This window comes from Cheilinus undulatus, linkage group 6, assembly GCF_018320785.1.
Source record: "Cheilinus undulatus linkage group 6, ASM1832078v1, whole genome shotgun sequence".
In the NCBI taxonomy this organism is placed as follows: Eukaryota; Metazoa; Chordata; class Actinopteri; order Labriformes; family Labridae; genus Cheilinus; species Cheilinus undulatus.
In genome coordinates this window covers 46,183,703-46,200,565 of record NC_054870.1, presented here as the reverse complement: position 1 = coordinate 46,200,565, position 16,863 = coordinate 46,183,703, and the positions used below count along the sequence as shown (strand labels likewise).

Below are 16,863 nucleotides of genomic sequence, written 5' to 3'. Positions count from 1 at the left end.
ATGCATACCACCAAATCCTAGTGCCTAGATTCTATAAGTGCATGCAATGCAGATGTGCAGATACAGATGTTTTAAAACCAACAATAATCGTATCTTATTATAATTTGTCATAATGTTTCATAATCATAATCCCAATAGCAATCAAAAGAATTGTGATTATGATTTTTGCCATAATCAAGCAGCCCTTCTGAGTGCTATTCTACCCACAGAGTCTGAGGCACCCTTTTACTATTTTAAGGGTAGCACAAAAACCCCCAATCCTGCATCGGGATCCTGCATCTCCATGTTTGGCTTTCACGTCCTTTAACAGCTTGCTAACTGTATATTTTCTTGTAGTGCCTCTTATAGATGTGTAGAAATGTACTGTACCCACATCCATGTAATCCTTACAATGACCTTGCTTGTTTGATGAATATACTATAGTCCCAGAAAACTAGAGCTAATTTTCTTCATGGCTTCCTGTTGCTGTTACAGCCATTTTAGGGTGCACTCACACTTGGCCACCTGTACCGTGCCTGGTCCCGTTTCAGCCTAAAGTCTGGTACATTCGGCCAGTGTGAGTGCAATCATTCCATGTTTCGGCGTGGCATGCTTCGCAGCCTCGGCACGGAAGGACAAGGTGGGCCTAGGCATGGCACGGTTGCAAATGAAGGAGCAAAAGTGCAGGAATGTGACATAATATAAAGTAACAATAAGAGGACCCGCTTCAGAGCACAGAGAGCACACCAGGCAGCAGCTGCATGCTAGAGACAGCAGGATTTTTCAAGAGAGATAGAGAGATCTCTATGTTTTTTCTGGCATTTCAACAAACTCCATACAACCTTGAATCCCAGTCCAGTTAATTTCTGACCAGTTTCTAGCAAAGTCAGGCTTTAAGGACTGTGAGAGGTTTTTGGGTTTGTGAAATAAAGCTTCTTCTCTTGATTGAGTCACAAACAGCAGCTCACAGGATAACAAACACCTCTCATCCTACGCACCTAAAGGAAAGTCTGCCAAATACGCGGACAAGTGTGCCGCGGTTTATCTCACGGCAGTTTTAACCTCTCTTATTATAAAATAATAATGCCATACTATCATCTACTGGATTAATTTACATTTAATTCTATTTCATTTAATGAAGAAGTGAAATTGTGGTCTTGAACGCTGACGTTTGAACGGAACATCGTTTGTTAATCCTGTGGCGTTTTCCCTTCCAGCTCTCATCAGATGGTTAAAATTGCTCTCGTCACAGTAAAAAAAAAAAAAAAAAAAAAAAAAATCTTTTACTGAACATTTAATCCTGCACTGGACACAGGCTGTCCTATGACATGAGACATTGTTTGGTGCAGCACTGAAAGGAAGCTAAAATTACGTGAAGAGATGGCATAGTTCATGGCACATAAAGGGATGCCAGGTGGATTCAGGTAGTATACGGACACGCAGAGGAATGACTGTAGGGGCTCATACGAGTAACAATGTCGGGGTTTCATTCAGCAGAAGTGCTTGGAACTCTGATCAGGCTCCAGATTATGTGCTGTGAGCAGTAACTCTGTTTTCTCTCTCTCTCTTTACTGTGCTCTGTAAAGTTAACATAGATTACCGATCCCAGGCCAGCTGAAATAACTCCGGTGTCTGATCAGATAACGTATAAACCTGTTGCTATTGTACAGCCTAAAAAACACTCATCAACGTGTATAAATTCATCAACAGTGGATGCTTTGTGTGATGATGTCGGTGCGTGACGTATCTGTGCTCAGGCCTGGATGCATTCAACAGTGTGAGTGCGGGCCAAAGGGAGGAAAGGGAGGGGGTCAAATGGGCTTCAGCACGGTTAGATTATGGTACGGTACGGATGGCCTAGTGTGAGTACACCCTTAGACAGGGTCAGGTGAGGTAAGGTATCTACATGCGTTTCCTTTTGTGTCTGCACTTTGGTCATGAACACTGCTCTAATGGATTTTCTCTGCATGAGATGGGAAAAAATAAGGTTTGGCACTGCAAAAAGATGCTTGTTTTGAACATTCATCGACAACGCTAATGCAAGAAGCCAAAGATTTGAAAATAGTTCTGTTGGAGGAACATCAGCATCCTCGAAGGACACCAGAATGAAAGTGCTCTGCTGCGTTTCAGATGTAGAGAAAGTAAAAGCACACAGTGTAGGAACAGGAGTGCTTGCTGGTAGAAAGGCTTTTCACAAAGAACACAATGTGTATGTGCGTACGTGCATGTTCAGGGTTCTATGCATGTGTTTGTGTTCAAATACGGAGAAGAACGTTATACATAATGCATCGTGCTACATGGGGCAGCACTCACCCAGGTATCATGAGTCAAGGTGAAATTACGTGCGCTTGCACACTGCCCTGTGCTCTTATCAGAGTACGGTAATGATTTCAAGGTGAAGTGGGTCACTGGTGTACATGATAATATATTTAGGCAGACCACTGTTGTGAACCATCTGCAGGTCCCACTTGAAGCTCCGCAATTCAGGTGAGCAGCTGGAGAGCTACAGATGGCTGAGGTGCTGCAGGAAAAGAGCGGGGTCACAGGGTTGAAGATAGACCTGCTTTTCCTGTTATTTGTTGTTCCTGGTGAAGTAAAGGCTGATTGTTGGAGCTCCTTTGTGTGTACTCTATCTAATCTTTACATGAAACAGCGCCGACCTGAATTTTCCTTTTACTGGAATTCATCTCTCTGGAGGTGGGAGCTATCAAAACACTGTCTTTAATGAATAAATTCTAAGCCACAGAAAGGACCTTGGTGTCATGCATCTTTGTGAAGTTTGATTGTAGTGTCTGTGGGGTTTTAGTCGACGTAAGGAGCTGTGTAAAAACAGTGTGATAGGAGCAGCTCAGCAGGGTTAGCGTTAAAGCTCCAGATGGCTCTCTAACATAGCCAAACAGTGCAGTTACTCCTTTATTCAGCTTCCTGGACTTATGCACGCCGGTGTATTAAGACACCTTCTCTTTATTTCTACAGCGTGAATAGCTAAGATAATTAATAGATGGGATCCAAAGGAAGGTACTTCTTTTTCATTCCTTTCTGTCCTTCCTGCACAAAAACAATCGCAGCTCTGAAGAGAGACCTCGCATATCACTAGCACTCTCCACATTTGACGTCATCAGCATTTCCCATGCCTGTCAATACCCATTCGAGCACATAAAAGGGGAATGACTCAGCTTAAGAATTCTTATATTATTCCTGCCCTCTTTGCCAGTAAGATCAATAGCACTATCATTTCTGTCAAGAAGTGGAGAGCTGAGGCTCAAGGGTGATGTCAGCACAAAGCACAGAGCTGCTCTGCAGACAAAGAACGGAATTGGATTTTGGAAGCAATAATTGAGTCTCTTTTTCTTCAAGTTTTGGTTTTGATAGATTTATATTTATAATCATTCTGCGCAGTCAATACTGATCAAGCATTTTTTTGGTGGCAGCGGCAAAATGTCATTTGAGAAAGGAGTAGAATTTTGCCTACCTTGACAAAAGCCAGATCATTTTCTTGGCGCCCATCAGAAGTCAGAGTTGCAATCAGATTACTAACAGCTCTTTAGGTTTTTTTTAGATTTTGTGCAGTCTTTTATCTTGGCTGGTCCTTATTGTTCTTACTCCATCTATTTATTCATTTGTCAGCCTAATTTGTATTGGTATTTGTTGTAGCTCTTTTAATATATTTATTTTTTAGCTTGCTGCTCTCTGTGTGATTGTGTTTTTTAACCTGTTTTTTTTTTTTGTTTTTTTTTAACGTATAACCAGAGAGGGATTGGTACATTTGTTTGAACTGAACTGAATTAAAACATTTAGGGACCTATTGTACAGTGATGCAAAGCGTTTTGGCACACAGATGGAGATGTCAATCCTGTTTTTCACCTGATGCAACTGTTATTTTTTTAGCTCAGCTTCCACATTGTGGTTTTCTGATCCCAATGATGCATGAATATCAGATGGGGAGGGCAAGAACCAAAGAACAATGTTTAGGTATCAATGGGGATGGAGGAAAGTTGGTATGCTAAAGCTCTAGGTGGACCTGCACACTTCATTATCTGCAGGGCCACTGAGTAGTCGTGATCCATATAGACCTTTTTCCCTTTTTCTGCTGATTCTTCGCGCTCCAGGCTTTGGTTAGCACCTGCTGTTTATATTGATGGTTCCCGGATCTCACTATAAGTGACCTTGATGGTGCGTTGTCATCAGTCGGTCTCTGTTGGAGGGACCTGTGAACTCATTCCAGATGAAAGGGAAAATCCACCAGTAAATCCAGAAGCTCTCTCACAAAAAGTCTCAGTCCATCGCACCACATTGCCTGTCTCTTAGCCTTCAGTTAGGCCGCAAAAGCACAAATTGTTCCTCCGTGTTTAGTTCTCTAAATCCTTGCATCTTTCTTCAAGCTGCCTCTCGTGCTGCAGCAGGTATCTGAGCAGTCAGGGTGCAGCGGACAGATCTCTCCTCCACCTGGTTAATCCAGTCCTCAGCGTGGGCTAAATGGTCCCCCATTTTCTCCACGGATTTTTCCAGAGAATGTATAGCCGAAGTCATTGCTACCAACTTCTCGTTATTCTCCCGTCAAAATGTTTTGAGCTCTGAAAGTATTGTAGCGCCAACAATTTCCTCCTTTTGTGGACTGACCTAGAGGTTAGCTTTAGCATCCCCCCCACCCACCACCCCTTGGGTTTGCACTGCTGAAAAAGTCTCTTCTTCGTCAAAAGCCAGAAGTGAAAATGTTGACGTAGGTTTGGATTAAAAGAAACGCAGGTGTTTGTTTTTACACATGCAGCTCATTTTCAGGAGTTTGGTGTACGAGTGAAAACAGAGAACCCAATAAAACACAGGGAAACATGCAACAGAACTTAGAAACTTTCTTTGATGAATTAGTAAGCAGATGCCAGGTAATTCAGGTTATCTGGAGTGGAGTGCTTTTCATACTTTTTGAGTGGACTCTTAACTAATGTATGGCAATGCCATCACAGGCAAACAGAAATGTTCTCTCATCTGATTTATTCATAGCTGCACTTACAGTTTTGACAGGTAGAGTCATGCTCTAAAAATAAAATCTCAAACTTTTTTTTAGACTACTCATCATTGACCACTCCTGCATCTATCTGATGCTGCTGCATTATCATCTTGTAGTTGATGTTTAGGCTGCTGGCATGAAAAATGTTCCAAATAAACTCTTGCCTGTTGTAGCTGTTTGATATATCAGTTATGTTTCTAGTTTCATGACCAGAGACTTGAAACCAACTGTCCATTGTTTAACCCAGGTTCAGTGTCCCCTGACTGATGACTGCACATTTTTGGCACCAGAGCACCTCACCCCGTCCCCTTGCTAAGCTCTTTCTTTAGTCTGTCCTCCAATTCTCTCTAGTGTTCTCTTTGCTGTGTGTAATGTTTGCTCCAGGAATAGTTGTCTTCTGTGGTGGCAGTCATGAGCCATGTGCTAAGCTGGGTAGTATCAGCTTTGTTGCTACCTAGAGCTTGAATGTAGGAAGACTGGATCTGGTGAAGGTTTAAATCTTAGCTGTAAACAAAGACTGTCTCCACAGCATGCTGTGACTTGGTTTTATCCCACACCTACCCTGCATCAGCAGCTATGAACATAGCAAATAGCTATATGGGAGTAATCATCCTTGGCCTCTTTAGTACAAATAACTGCCCCTGGTGATAAAAATATCAGAAAATTCTTTGAATCATGACATTATTTTACAAGATCCTTGTTGAGATAACAGTTTTTCAGAAAGTGTCCTAGCAGCAAGGAGGGCTCCTAAAGAGACAGACTTTCAGGAGTATGGAGGACTTTTAAGAAGCTGAAGATTTTCACAGAGAAATGTTCTCTTATCAGGGAATGACAGATGTCCTTATTGAATTATAGCTGGACTGAAGTAAAAAAAAAAAAAAAAAGCTTTATGCAGGTATTTCAATCAATTTGTCTTTTTTAAATTGCAGATTGAGACAAACATTGTGAGTCCTAGATGTAGTTTACTCCAAAGGTTCATGTGATCACTGATTAAATTCTAGTCTCTCACATGCTAAAAGCCTACATGTTGTAGTCTGTTTTTTATACAGGGCTTACAACAAAATATTCAACCTATTATTCCTCAGTAGCTGTGCACATATGTCTATGGCTGCGCACACGCACCTCGGTAGCAGCGATGACATCATGTGTTTTGTTGCTGTGATTGGCCCGTGTTTGGTGGCACAAGGAGCACATGGCTTTTGACTTGTCCATTTAGCTTTCTGTGACTTTCTCAAAGTGAAAAAAAATATTAAGGCGCAGTGGTGGACTTCCTCTACATCACTGTGGCTGCAGGAAGATGCCGGCAGTGGCTGAACCAAAGTGTGCTGAAAGGGACGATAAAGAATGTGATTAATTGCAATTTTGAGAAATCAACCTTAATTGCGATGATTGATCTTGCCTGGCCTAATTTAAATGTTTGTTCCACTGGATCAGTGTCGGATGAAAATCTTAGAGCACTCAAACTACAAAGATGGAGAGTGAGTGTTACAGTATGACTGACTATTAAAACTCAGCAGGATATATTCCTTGTAGTTTGAGGACACTGGTTACCCATGAGCAGTGTGTAGCCAGTGACAGTAGCTTTAAGTTTGATGGAGCTGCAGTGAAATTCAAGAGAATTCCAATATTCAAAATCAAAATTTTCAAATGTGACAATTTATTAATAAAGTGGATTTATTGCCTAACGCTACTCTAAAATGACTGTAGGTGCGAGTGAGCGTGGCTGGTTGTTTGTCTCTTGCCCAGTGACAGCTGAGATTGACTCCAGGCCCCTGTCACCCCAAACAGAATAAGCAGTGTAGATAAAGGATGGATAGATGCACGATTAAGGCAATCGATTTCACAATCTTCTCAGCCCATTATTACAAAAGGAGCACTATTATTTTTTCTTATTTATTTAAATCAACCAATCAAAGCTTCTGAAAAGAGTGTGTGTTACCTAGCAACAGGGCCATCCACGACTCCTCACCGGAAGTTACTGTCTTCTTCTTTCTCAGTTACTCTGAGAATGTTCCTAAATCCCTTTAAAGCTGGGACTTCCTGTCTTTTAAAGATGGGAGCTCTCTGAGGGTTTATTAAAACAAACCCAGCCACTAACAGTATGTTTGCTTTTGTAGCTCTTAAAGTGAAGTTTAATGTTTGAATTAATTTCAGTCTGTTTTATAGCCAGGTAAACGCCTCCCTACAGTTGTAACTTATGTTAAAATCTCTTGTTGGAAGATTTCAGTGCCATAAAAACAGCAAGCATCAATCAAAATAAAGCCATTGTAGCAATCACAAACAACAAGTGGATTTTCATCATGTCTTGAGCCCTGTTTGAAGCAGTAATAATCCCAAAAGCATCCATCCAACAATCAGAATATCCTTAGAAGGCCCCACGCCTCGTTGCCTCTCCTTACCTCATCAGACATCTAGGTTACATGCATAACCCATTACCTGAGGTGAACTGTTTTCACAGCCCTTTGGTGTCGTTGCGTGTCTATGTTTTCACCTTTTGACTCCTCAGTGTGTAATCCTGAATATGTTTAATGCAAGGCTTCATTAAATATTACATCATCCTTGTTTTATCTGTTGTTTAAGTTCTATTCGCACTGACAGTGACATGGCTTTCCTCTCTTCAGAAGACTGCTTGTCTTTTCTGGTTACACTGATAAAATAGCCTGAAGCATTGCTCGATGTACAGTGGTAATAGCAGCATGTTTTTGGCTCTTAAGTGAATACAGACCCTTTAACTACACAGATATCTAACAAGTGCTATGCCTGGGCAATTATAAACAGCATAAGATGTGTCAGGTTTTATTTCATGCATACTGTTTTTCTGGATGGTAGCACACTCTACAGAGAAGTTGGTTCTCATTTCAAACTGAGACGTAAATCCTGTTCTTTTAAGGTTTCAGCTGTCTTCTTTTCATTTCTCTCCTCTTATCTGTGCCCCATTATTTCCTTTTAACTTCCACTTCTTCAGTCACTTTGTAGATAAAATGTATTTTGTCTTGCCTTATATAATGACTCTTCTTCCTCACTTCAAGTGTTTCTTGGGAAGAGAAAGGCATTTTGGCAGAGGGCTTAGAATGGTGCAATTTTACAAATTCTTGAGTGAAAAGTTTCCTTTTCAGTTTCAATCATGAAAATAATACAGTGAAAGTAGTGCTGTCAGAATGTACCAGTCAGTCACAATGCCATTAAGACCCAGAATTATTGCATTCAAAATTTTAATCATATTAATCATGCTGTTTTAGGCCCACTGTAGTTCAGTCCCTGTACCGGTGCAAAAGTTGGAAACCAGGCATTACCTGAGCGTTATCCTGCTCATTAGGACAACATTGCTCCTTTTAATGCCTCATGTCTCAATTTCTCTACTCTTCTTACCCTAGCAAGTTCCTTTTTTGTAATTAATATCCAGGATTTAGCTTTTAATCAACATTTTCAGTCCAAATAAACCCAGGTTTTTATCGAAAGCAGACGTAAAAGTACCCCTAGCTTACAACAAACAAATTATAAAGTAAAAGTATAGCAGAAAACAATTTTTTGAGAAAATCTTGTATCTCAATCGTTATCATTTAATGGGCTACTTGCACAAAGAAAGCAACTAAACATGAACCCCTAAAAAATGCAAATGTTGTGTCAATGATGGGGGATCAGCAGACTTCAATGAGTCATTTTGCACATGCCCATCTGCATATTTCGTCATGTTTAACTGTGTCAGATTTGTAAGATTTATTTGATTTCATACAAAAAAAAACCTGCAGGAATCCAGCAGAACAAAGACGCATGGAACGGACACCCCAGATAATCTTCCAAAATCTTTTGGGAGGGGGTCCCGACATGAAACTAGTAGCAAGGAGACACAATATACAGCAAATAAAACAACATACAACACCACAGTCCCGTAATAGTTAATTGGTCCATAATTGATTCAGTAATAATGAGTCCTTTACTCAGCAGTTGTCAAGTTATTTAGAAATTGTGCAGCTCCTCACTTGAAAGGACTGAGTATGCTACTGAAAATAAACTGGATTCTGCTCGGGGTTTCAACTTCTTTTTCATCTTTTATTTTTGAAAGGTTAAGTTACGGATTTTCACTTTAATTAGCTTCCATTGATTGGCATTAACAATGCCTTAGCTTTAGGTGAAAACCTTTAAAATAGGGAGAAAAAAAAACAGAAATAACATGTGCTTAATGTAAACCATGAATAAATCAACAAACAGTAGCTCTGCACTGCATAGAAAACCACTGAGCATCACTGCCATAGTAAACACTTGTTTTCTCAATATCACAAAAAAATATTTTAACTTTTCCAGCTGTTTAAGATTTTAACTTAACTTTTTAAACTTTTAACCATATATTTTTTGCATTTTCACCTTAAGCGTTTTAGCATATAGTCCTTTTTAGTCAAAACAGCCATCACATTACTTAAACTATTTAATCAAAACACCCTTAATGTGCAAGCCCATAAAACTCAACACAACACTCGTGCACGGTAAGTCCCAAACCAAGAGCAAACAATCAATCAGTCAATCTGTAAATCTAAACCGGACATCACTACATGCCCACGTGTGCCAAAATTTACTGACCGTAAAGCATTTCTAAGTTCCAGAGAAAGGTGGTAGACCATGACCTAGATCATAACAGTCAGTCCACACCCGACCACATAAAGCAGACTGAATAAACAAGCAATCACCTAGTCATTGGTAAACCAATGTCAGGAGATTTGAATGCAACGTTTTAGTTCTGAAACATAAAAAAAAAAAAAAAAAAAACATAGTAGCACCTGAATCCAAGCAGGCACAGCAAACATCAGTTAATAATATGTTTACAACAGCTGCTTCTTTAAGTTCTTCTTTAGAAAAATTGAGACATGTCACACTGTCATCGAGCTCTTTTCATATCTGCGCTCCCCTGCACACAACACTCATTGGTATATTTAAGCCTACGTTTATTTCTCTCCTATAATTAGGTTTTTTTCCTCATGCCGTATGAATGCAAAGGATGGCAGATTGAAATTACATCACATAACCTACAGTTCATTCAACCTAATGCATAGTACTGTATATGCATGGTGAGAAGTCTTGACCTCAGTGAGCCTAAGCAGACCATAGCTGCAGAAGAAAGGGTCTGTGGGATAGTTTGTAGTTTTTTAAGATGGCTTGGAAAAGCCTTTCACCATATAATTTTACCCATACCTGCACCATGGGGGATATATATTCTGCCATGGCATCGATAGCCATATCAATTCTTTAGAATCTGTACTGATGCGTGTATCAACAAGGTGCGTATGATGATATATTGCTGTATCGATTGTTTTAGTACAGCCCAAGTACACACCAAGGTTATAATAGTTTTGGATTTTTCATCACGGTTTATTTTTATTTAGTTTCAGTTAACTAAAACTATAAAGTAAAAATAATTTTAGTTATTTAGTTAGTTTTAGTTAACTAATAACCTGGTACACACACACATCTAAAATGCAAATTAATAATATTCTAAACATGCGGTAAAAATGTGAGTAATCTCACTAAATATTTAAATTCTGAGATCAATCACAATTTAAACATTTTGATCTTTTGACAGCCCTTGTAGAAAGTGTACTGGACATTTTAAAATCTTAATAGGACGTCTGTCAACGATTTTTTTGTATTTCCTGATGGTTTTGTCTCATATCACACAAGTTTCTTCCTTAAAGAAATAAAGTTATCCTTAAGTTCAGTATTCTTTGGACATTTTTAAAATTCTACTTTTCATGAAGTAAAGTTGTTTTGTGTACAACCTGCTGATCTCTTTTGACACCTCGTCTCAGATGGCACAAGTTCATGTCTTGCCAAGGGCATCAAATGTCTTAAGCCTGTCCAAGGTGTTGCTGCACAAACACGCATGCCTGTGGGCTGTTTACACAACATACAGCATTGCCCTCTGCACTGTACAGGCAACCACACAGTCACATTGCAACATACAGAAACCTTAAAGTTGTACAAGATTTCATTAATAATTTTATCAGTTTGATTAATGAAAGATGGCAGCCTGAAAAATAGAAATAACAAGGCTAAATTGTCAAATTCTTTCTGAAGAATACCTTGTTAAGGTAAAAATCAGTTTAATAATCCCAGGTGGAATTCAAAGGGAGATACACTGCTTTCACAAAGACGTTTTTAACTTTTGAAGACACTGAAATTAATTTTACGGTGATTTGGTTTTGTTTGCACTCAAAAAAGGAGATTAACGTTGAGATTATTGTGTCTTTCTGTCCCCCTCAGACCAATGCACTGTGACGAGAACCTACCTCTTCCTGCACAAATTCTGGTTCTTCAGCACCATCTACTACTTCGGTAACTGGGCTTTCATTGGGGTAAGTTAAAGGATGGAATGACTAGTCACAACCCCCCATCCTCTGTTTACATCAGTGTTAATTTGGGCAGCTATTTTTAATTTTAGTCTTAGTTTTAATCTTTGTGCATTTTAGTTTTAGTCACATTTTAGTCATTTCCACCCTTTTTAGTTTTAGTCCATAAAAAGTCCTCACATTTTAGTCTTTACTTTTAGTCCAAGCATTTATTTTCTTGCCTAAATCTGGTACCAAATCATGGTAGTGTGTTCTCTGCACCCTGCCAAACCTGGGGTCCCTGCTTTCTACAGCTGAGAGGCAGAATAGCTACAGCTGCATTGTTTTTGACAGATTTAGCCACAGTGGAGAAATATCATGAATTTTCAATGTCCGACAAAAACTAAATTACATTTTAGTCTAGTGTTAGTCATCTTGATGAAAACTAAATTGGTTTTCTTCAGTTTTAGTCATCACTTATCTATTTGTTAGTTTTAGTCTAGTTTTTGACATGGAAAAAAATGCAGTCGATGAACATTTTTGGTCAAAGTTTTAGTCGACAAAATTAACACTGGTTTACATGTGCAATTTTGCTGTCCTTCACTGACAAACACAAGTCAGGATTTTGCAAAAATGATACATCTTTAGCAAGGGTTCTCTACTTTTTCTTATCCAAAAATAGCCTTTAATATGCCGTATGTTAACAGCTATGTGACAACATCACGGCACACTACATTAATTGTATATATGATACCTTAAAAGTGATCTAAATGCACACTTTTATTTTCATTATTACTTTGTATTTATTGATGATTCTTAGGCAATATTAGACTACTTATTTATGTGTCATTTTATTTTGCATCTTTTAAAATCTGTTTTTTCTTATTTTCATGTTTGATATACCAAAGGCTGTATTAGCTGTCACAAGTATTTCTCATTAACACAAGAGTGATCAAACTGTAAGCTCCATACTGTTAAAAGAATAAATGAGGGAAACCTAATTAGGCCCAAAAATTCAGGGTTTTATGTTCCTTTTTTGCCAATGAACTGACCCTTGACCTCTGTGAACCATAACACTTCTAACAGATAGACATAATCGACATGCAAACAGCTTTAAACAATGACATAGACCAGGGGCTGCCAAACTCAATCACAGCTAGCCAGATTCTGGATTCAGGACTAACCTGAGGGCCTAACAGGGTAATCTTTTAACCATAAACTGTCAACCTGACTTCACCAGTAATAAAATATGAAAAAAAAAAAACCTTACTGATGATAAACGATTCTGACATTTAAAAAGTTAAAAAGTTAAAAAGATAAGTTTAAGGGCTCACAATCTTGGAAAAGTAAATTTATTAGTTCAAAAAGGTCAAAACATGAAATTGAAAAATAATGTTTTTTTAATGGCAAATATATTAGAAAGAAGACAAAATCATGAGTTTAAAAGGTCAAAATATGAAATAAAATTTATAATCATGAAATTAAAGTCAAAATATGATTCAAAATTTTAAATTGAGAGACTAAAAGGTCAAACTATGGGGTTATGAAGTCAAAGTTTGAAGTTGAAAATATGAGGTAAAATACAAAATAATTGGGAAAAAAAGTTCAGAATATCACTTAAGTTAGAATTATGAATCTTAAAGCTCAAAATATTATGAGAAGTCAAAATTATGAGTTGAAATGCTCAAAGTATGAAATTAATAGTCAAAATCCTAAGTTTGAGTCCTAATTGTGAGATGCTAAATTGAAAATTTGAAATTAAAACACAAATTAATTTCTTTTCCCACATTCCTGACTTCTTATCTAAATATTTTTACTCCTTACTTTTTCAGATTTTATGACTTAACAAGGGTATCTGAAATCGTCGAGGATAAGTTTACATTTTTATACTTGAGGAAATCTGCAGACCTCATTCTGATGGACCAGTTATAACAGAAATATGAGATCATCTTGCAGGCTGGCTTTAACTGTTCCATGGGCCGGATTTGGCCCCCGGGCCTTTAGTTTGACACCTGGGAGACAGACGCTAGCAGAGTCAGATTTGCACAAATGTGTGTGATACCGCAGTATCTCTGTAGTAAACATGGTTCCACTGTCAATAAACACACATGGTAAGCTTAATAAAAGGTAGTGTGTGTGTGTGTTTATGTCAATGCACCAAATCAAATTTCTGCATATTGATGCTTCAAGAACAGATTGAAGAAAAACTCTTTGAGGTACAGGTGTATCATTTCTGTTTAGATTTGGGAAATAAAAATGCCACCTTAGGTTGGATATTCAGGTAAAGCTTTAGAAAGTTGTTGTTTTGTATGTTTTAATGATACTAAATAACCACTTACAGCAACAATGAAACATTTAATTTACCTCTAAAGCAGTTCAGGAGTATTTTCATTGGATGGTGTGCAAGCAGGAGCACACAATGTGATTTCTACTCTGAAAAAAAGGTTACTAAAATGATTTTCCAACCCTGAGCACAGCTAATCTTCTCAGCCAAATACTTAATAGCCTCTTTCCCGGTGCTGTTGATGCATTGTATCGATCAAATAGTTTTTGTGAAACATTTCCTCATGTGTGCTTTTTTCTCTATTATTTTAAGGCTTTCCTCATCGGCCTGACCGTGTCCTGCTGCAGAGGGAAGAAGTCTGTGATTGAAGGGGAGGTGGAGGCCGATGACTCAGACTTGAGCGATGATGAATATGTGCACTGAACGTTCATACCATAACTTAAAGGGTCTAGAAAGTACAATTTTCAGAAGCAAATAAATGGATGTCAGTCATTTGTCATAATTTAATTTATTGCTTTTAAGGAGTGATTGCAGTGGTGTTTTGTGGATTCTAGCCTTGTTTTTGAGTTGACACATCCCTGCTCTTAATGAGAGCGCTCAGACCGATTGTTTTGGCTTTCTCGGTCAATATTATAGATGACTTTGGGATTCTGGGAGCATCCTCCAACTCAATCCTATCTTGAGAGAATTCACTTATCAACAGTTTGAGACTGACACAAATTGGTCATTTTTCTGCCAGAGATGGCACACAGTCATCCAAAACTTTATGTCCAAGCTTTATTCAGAGAAAGTTTGGGTGTAAACTTTACTTTTTTACTCTACTGAAGCACTTTCTAGCCCCTCGAATGGTTCCTTTATCTATTGTTTGCTGTATACCTTTTAAGATGAAATACTCCAAAAACATTTGAGCCTACACAAACTGTTTATTTTCAAGAGCTAATTGGTAGAAAATAATGATTCCTGAATGTTGTCTGCAGTGACATTTTCAAAGTTTGTTTTGCTTGTTTTTGTCTGAGGTTAAATATTCACAGCTTGACGGCGTGCTTTGTTTTATTGTTTTCGTTCTTTGCCGCCTCAGACCTTTATTGAAGTGTTACTGTTCTCTATACCTACACTGTGTGTGAAATATAAAGGACCAATCACAGATGAGGTTTCAGTTTTCCTCTGTTTTAATGAAATGGGGTCAACTGCCTTTTTCACTCTTTTAAAAAGATCATGCGAGTAAGAAAAATCAAAGATACGGATGTAATTTTCTCTTAATTAAGGAGTTCTCTCGGTTTCTGCCTGTGCTCCATAGTTCAGCATTAAGCTTGTCTTTTTTTGATTTCTTTTCACTGTGTTAAGCCTACTTCAGTGTGAAAATATTGAGTATTGATTGAACTAACAGCCTGAAATATCAACAGGAATGGCATATTATCACATTGTAAAAGATGACTTTGTGCCTCATGAATGTGTAGCACCATGATGGGCACACACTGCTGTATGTTTCGCACTCTGCTGTATATGCTAACTAAACAGCCTGAATCCTGTTAGCTTATGCTTTAAATTAAAAGTGTGTTGAAGATTTAAAAAATGTTTTCATGGATGCTGTGTCTGTATTTAATGATACCTGTATTCAAAGAAATAAAACAAATCAAATCTCCCTCTGATTCATGCAGGTAATGCTGTTTTCCTTTCAGATTTCAATTATCCCCCTCTCACACCAAGTCTGTGATTTTAACATGCATTCTGTACAGCCAGAACTCTAAATGGTAGGAGGTTAGCATGCTTATACTTTTGCTGCTAGACTCGATAAGCGTGTGCAACGATGCCTGGACTCAGTTAAATCCTGTTGGAAATAGTATCAAGGGGAACGCCACATCTGGTTTGAGCTGAGAGGGTAAACAAACTGATCCTGATGCTGAAGAGCTGCTGCATAGCCTTCCCAAGCGGCAACTTCCGGTCCTGAAGCCAATGCGGAAGTGCAAAGAATTGCAATACGGTGAGTGTCCACTTGAGGCTGGCTGCAGAAACACTGGAAGTCTTAACACGTGTAAAAAAGCCATTTTTTACACTAGAAATTAACTGGTTTACAGCCTGGTTCAAAAACTAAAGCTAACTCATTAACTAATGTCTTAATGTCCTTACACTGTATGGAGGTTGATTTTTTTGTACCACAATTGTTCAGATTATACATAGGAAAAACCTCACTGCCCAGTGATTGGCACATCTAATTTTGATTGAGTGGGCAAGCTTTTGTCTGGCGTTAGGTTGATCCAAAGTTCGGCTAAGACAGCGATTTCAATATGAAGCCCACCACGGATTGGCTTCAAAAGCTGTTTTGAGTCCTATTTTTAGATCAACCTGAAGTGCACAGTTTGGTAGGTGAACACTGTGGCTGCAGGTCAACTGGCTGAAGAATGAGCCTTTTCTGAACATGGAACCAAAATTCAAACATGTTTGGAGTCAGAACTTTTAAATTGACAAAAGTATTAAAAACCTTTGCAACATCCCTTGAAATTAAGCTCAGGTGTCTCCCTGAGGATTGTTGCTGAGATGTTTACAAAAAACCAAGCCATGAGGTTAGAGGAACTGCCCGCAGAGCTCAGAGACAGATCTGGAAAAGGCTACAAAAAAAATCTGCTAAAATTAAATTTCCCAAGAGCAGTAGCTCACAGTAGCCTCCATGATTGTCAATCGGAAGAAGTTTGACACAACCTGGATTCTCCCAAAAGCTGGTCACCTGACCAAACAGCAATCAGGATTCCCGGATTCCAGGTTGGGAACCAATGGTCTAGGGGGGTCAAAAGGTCTGATGATTTAAAACTTTAAAAATATCAATAAAATTTCAAAATTAATCCCAAAATGGATAAGAAGCCAGTGAAGCCTAATCAATAGGTGTACTGCTGTCATGCTCTCCTGGTTGGCAGAGTGCAGCGTTTGGTACCACCTGGAGACGGCACATGACTCACCTAGTTAATGACTAGAACTGTTTCTGTGAGCTGAGGTGTTTTAATAACACCAGACCTGAGAATAGGTTGATACTTTACATGCCTCTTGTTTTACAGTCCGTGCACTCTATGGTAACCCTCAAGGTTCATGCAGTTGTTCTAGTAAGATGACAAATGTTAATGATGTTGGTGGAAAACTGCTGACACATCACAATAGCTATGACTAATAAGTAATGAGATTTCATGCTTATGTTATTGCATTGACTTTCACGCTCACTGACAATTGATACTCCATCAAGGCTGGATCAGAGAACAGATACCAGTATCCATTCTGAAACAACTCAATTT

The 16,863-nt window shown here is 38.6% G+C and overlaps 1 protein-coding gene across 2 annotated transcripts in view; it reads left to right on the top strand.

The window, feature by feature from the left end:
* Positions 1-14,077, top strand: part of lmbrd1 (LMBR1 domain containing 1) — a 130,753-nt gene extending 116,676 nt beyond the window's left edge. For both annotated transcript variants that reach the window (XM_041789783.1, XM_041789782.1), the window contains 2 exons: positions 11,237-11,328; positions 13,898-14,077. In XM_041789783.1, the coding sequence (XP_041645717.1) occupies positions 11,237-11,328; positions 13,898-14,008 (203 nt within the window). In that variant the 3' untranslated portion in view covers positions 14,009-14,077. The remainder of the gene's footprint in view (positions 1-11,236; positions 11,329-13,897) is intronic.
* Positions 14,078-16,863: the final 2,786 nt, after the last annotated feature.